The sequence below is a fragment of the Microtus ochrogaster genome, chromosome 7, assembly GCF_000317375.1.
Source record: "Microtus ochrogaster isolate Prairie Vole_2 chromosome 7, MicOch1.0, whole genome shotgun sequence".
Lineage (NCBI taxonomy): Eukaryota > Metazoa > Chordata > Mammalia > Rodentia > Cricetidae > Microtus > Microtus ochrogaster.
The window spans coordinates 24,382,258-24,385,697 of NC_022014.1; the positions used below are offsets into that span (position 1 = coordinate 24,382,258).

Genomic DNA, 3,440 nt, shown 5'->3' on the forward strand with positions numbered 1-3,440 from the left:
TGTAGACCAGGCTGGTCTCGAACTCACAGAGATCCACCTGCCTCTGCCTCCCGAGTGCTGGGATTAAAGGCGTGCGCCACCACCGCCCGGCCTGGTGCACGCTTTTAATCTCAGCACTCAGGAAGCTAGTTCTACGACAGACTCCAAAGCGACAGAGAAATTCTGTCTCAAAACACCAAAACAAAACAAAACAAAAATAAAAACAAAAAGAAAATTCAATGAAAAACAGGTCAAAGACCTTAACAAACACCTCACCATAAAAGATATATATATAGATGGGGCAGGAGAGATGGCTCGGTGGTTAAAAGTACTGGTTACTCTGACAGTTCAGATCTCAATTCAGTTCTCAGCAGCCATATAGCAGCTCACAATCAGCTGTAACTCCACTTTTAGGAGATCTACTGGCCTCTGTGGGCACAGGCACAGAAAGTGGTACACAGACATAAACACCTATACACATAAAATAATAAAATAAAAAATTGTAAAGGCTAGGAATATAGCTCAAGGACTCAGTGCTTGTCCATCACCCAGGAGACCCGTTGTTGTAATAATAGGGGCGGCTGGCTCTGTTGAATTAGGAGCAGCAGGCTGCGTCCCCGGTACCCGGCCGTCCGCACGGCTTGCTTTACCCGAAATAATTACATGGAAACTGTATTCTTTTAAACAGAACAGAAGGCTGGAAGGAAGAGGAAGTGAGCTCAGAGAGACACCATGCCCCGCTCCCGGGCAGACACACGCGATGAAGCTCCAGGATGGACGTAGGCTAGAATCTTCCCGGTAAGACCGGTGCTCACAGATTATTAGAGATGGGTTGATCGGGATATCAGAATTAGCCAGTAAGAGCTAGAGCTAAAGGGCCAAGCAGTTTCTTTATTGCTTAACCAATGAAATCAACAGATTGATATATGACACTCCCACATCAACCCGTAAGTCTCAGGAAAAGTAAGTGTTTTAAACTATAAACTTAGGGTTTTACATTTGTTTTTTAAAACGAAACAAAACAAACCCACATTTATGTGTGTGCACATGTGGAAATCATAACTTGTAGAAGTTGGTCAATTCTCTCCATTGTGGGTTCTGGGGTCATGGGACTAAACTCAGGTTGTCAGTTTGGCAATTACCACCTTAGCAGCTGAGACATCTTATGCCCTCCCCTCGCTGTGTGTCCGTGCGTGTCTGTGTGTACATGAGAATACCAACAACCAGATGACAACTTTCAGAAGACAGTTCTCTTTGCACCATGGATTTCAAGATCAAACTTGGGCCACCAGAAGTGCAAAGCAAACAAGCACTTTTACCTACTGAGCCATCTTGCTAGTCCTAAACTATAAACGTTAGAAGATAATAATGTGTTAAATAAAAGTACACTGACTATAACCAATCAACCCACTCCGGTACTGGAAATCAATAATGGAAGAAGTTGATTACATATGAGGGCAGGGGATGTGCATTTAATCTTGCAATTCTATAAAATAAAGTATATTAGCCAGGAGGTAGTGGCATACACCTTTAGTGCCAGCATTCAGGAGGCAGAGCAGGTGGATTTCTGCAAGTTCAAATCCAGCCTAATCTACAGAGCAAGTTCCAGAACAACCATAGCTATAGAGAAACTCTGTCTCAAAAAACACCCCACCAAAAAGTACATTAAGATACATATCAAGCCGGGCAGTGGTGGCGCACGCCTTTAATCCCAGCACTCAAGAGGCAGAGGCAGGCGGATCTCTGTGAGTTCGAGACCAGTCTGGTCTACAAGAGCTAGTTCCAGGACAGGCTCCAAAGCCACAGAGAAACCCTGTCTCGAAAAAAAAAAAAAAATCAAAACCACTTAAGAACATAAAGTAAAATAATAATAATAATGAGAAAAAAAGAAGCATGAGGATCTCTGTGAGTTCAAGTTCAACCTGGTCTACAAAGTGAGTTCCAGAGCAGCAAGAGCTACAGAGAGATCCTGTCTCAAAACAAACAAAAACCCCACAGAAGGTAATAATAAGACATTTTAAATTACAGAAGTTTTAATAAACAAAGCATGAGGGGCTATTTATTCAGAAGAACCAACCTTTAATGAGATCAGAGAGGTTATTCTGTTCCACATTTTTCTTGGCATAATTGAAGCACATATCATCTACTTCTGTTGCCAGAAAATACCAGCCATTTAAGGTTGCTCCAAGTAAGGGATAGATGCAGGATGCTCCAGTACCTAGGAAATAAAAACCCAAGCACATCCCACGTATGAGAGGGAAAGGTGAGAACAATAAAAACCCTTCTTTCTAAGAATTCTTTCAAGTCTCCACTAACTCACTAGTGAGGATATTCTGTGGCTACTGGGCTTGCTCCTCATTTCACTTCCCTCCTAAGTACAAACTTCCCAGAGGACAGAAACCTTCCTGCCCTACTCTATGCTGTATATAAATGAAGCCCAGGAAAAGACAGCTTAGTAACCTGGTGGCCAAAATACTGGAATAAAATTTAATTTGCTTATAAAAGTTTTTATGTCCCACATGAAATTCAATTTTCTCAATGTAATGCTATTTGTTAAAACACCACAGCAGTATGTTAAAACAAATCAATATAAGTTGGACATAGTGACACACATAGGAAGCAGAGGCAAGAAAACTATGAGTTTGAGACCCTGTCTCAAAGAAAGGAAAACAAAGAAAATATGCAGATAAACACATAATTCATTCCTGAAAAGCAGAAGTGTGTGTGTGTCTAATTTCATGGCATCAAATGGTCTGACTCCCTATAGTTGTATAGAATATCACTCGTTGACTAGTCCTAGCACAGGTTCAAAAGACATAATAAGAAGCATTGCTTCAGGGAAGGGGGGGAAAAATCAGCTTCAACAACCAGTATTTGTTCCTAAATTTACATGTAGAGTCCCTAACCTGGACTGGTCTACTTTCCTCCTCAAATGCTGCCTTTACAACCACTGACAAATCCTGACCAATTAGATCAGACTGAGTATATTCAAGGGGAGGAAATCTAGGGTTTCTCTTGATGGCTACAGCCTGAATCAGCCATTCCAGGGCTGTTTTCCCCTGACCACGAACTGATTCCACAGTAGCTCTCTGCAGGATCTGGAACTGCTTCTAGCCCAGAAGCACACTTACCCAATCACTTCCTCATGACCTATTCTAAACAGGCTGGGAACAGAGACCAAATTAATGACTGCAACTTTTAACCTCTCTGCAGCCAGTTATTGTCTCCTGGCCCTGATGCTGTCCTCCTTGGGGATTTGGGAGTATAAAGAGGGAAGAAGACATCCAGTTCCTCAAGAGTCACTTGCTTAGGCCTGGGCATTATGGAGAGCTAGTCATTTAGAATGTTCTCATTTCTCAAGAAAAAAGGGGCAGGCGGATCTCTGTGAGTTCGAGACCAGCCTGGTCTACAAGAGCTAGTTCCAGGACAGGCTCCAAAACCACAGAGAAACCCTGTCTCGA

The 3,440-nt window shown here is 42.5% G+C and overlaps 1 protein-coding gene across 1 annotated transcript in view; it reads right to left on the reverse strand.

Moving 5' to 3' along the window:
* The window catches only part of Mettl16 (methyltransferase like 16), a 57,582-nt gene that overhangs the window by 35,540 nt on the left and 18,602 nt on the right, over window positions 1–3,440 (reverse strand). The window contains exon 4 of the mRNA XM_005349567.2: window positions 2,057–2,197. Within this exon, the coding sequence (XP_005349624.1) occupies window positions 2,057–2,197 (141 nt within the window). The remainder of the gene's footprint in view (window positions 1–2,056; window positions 2,198–3,440) is intronic.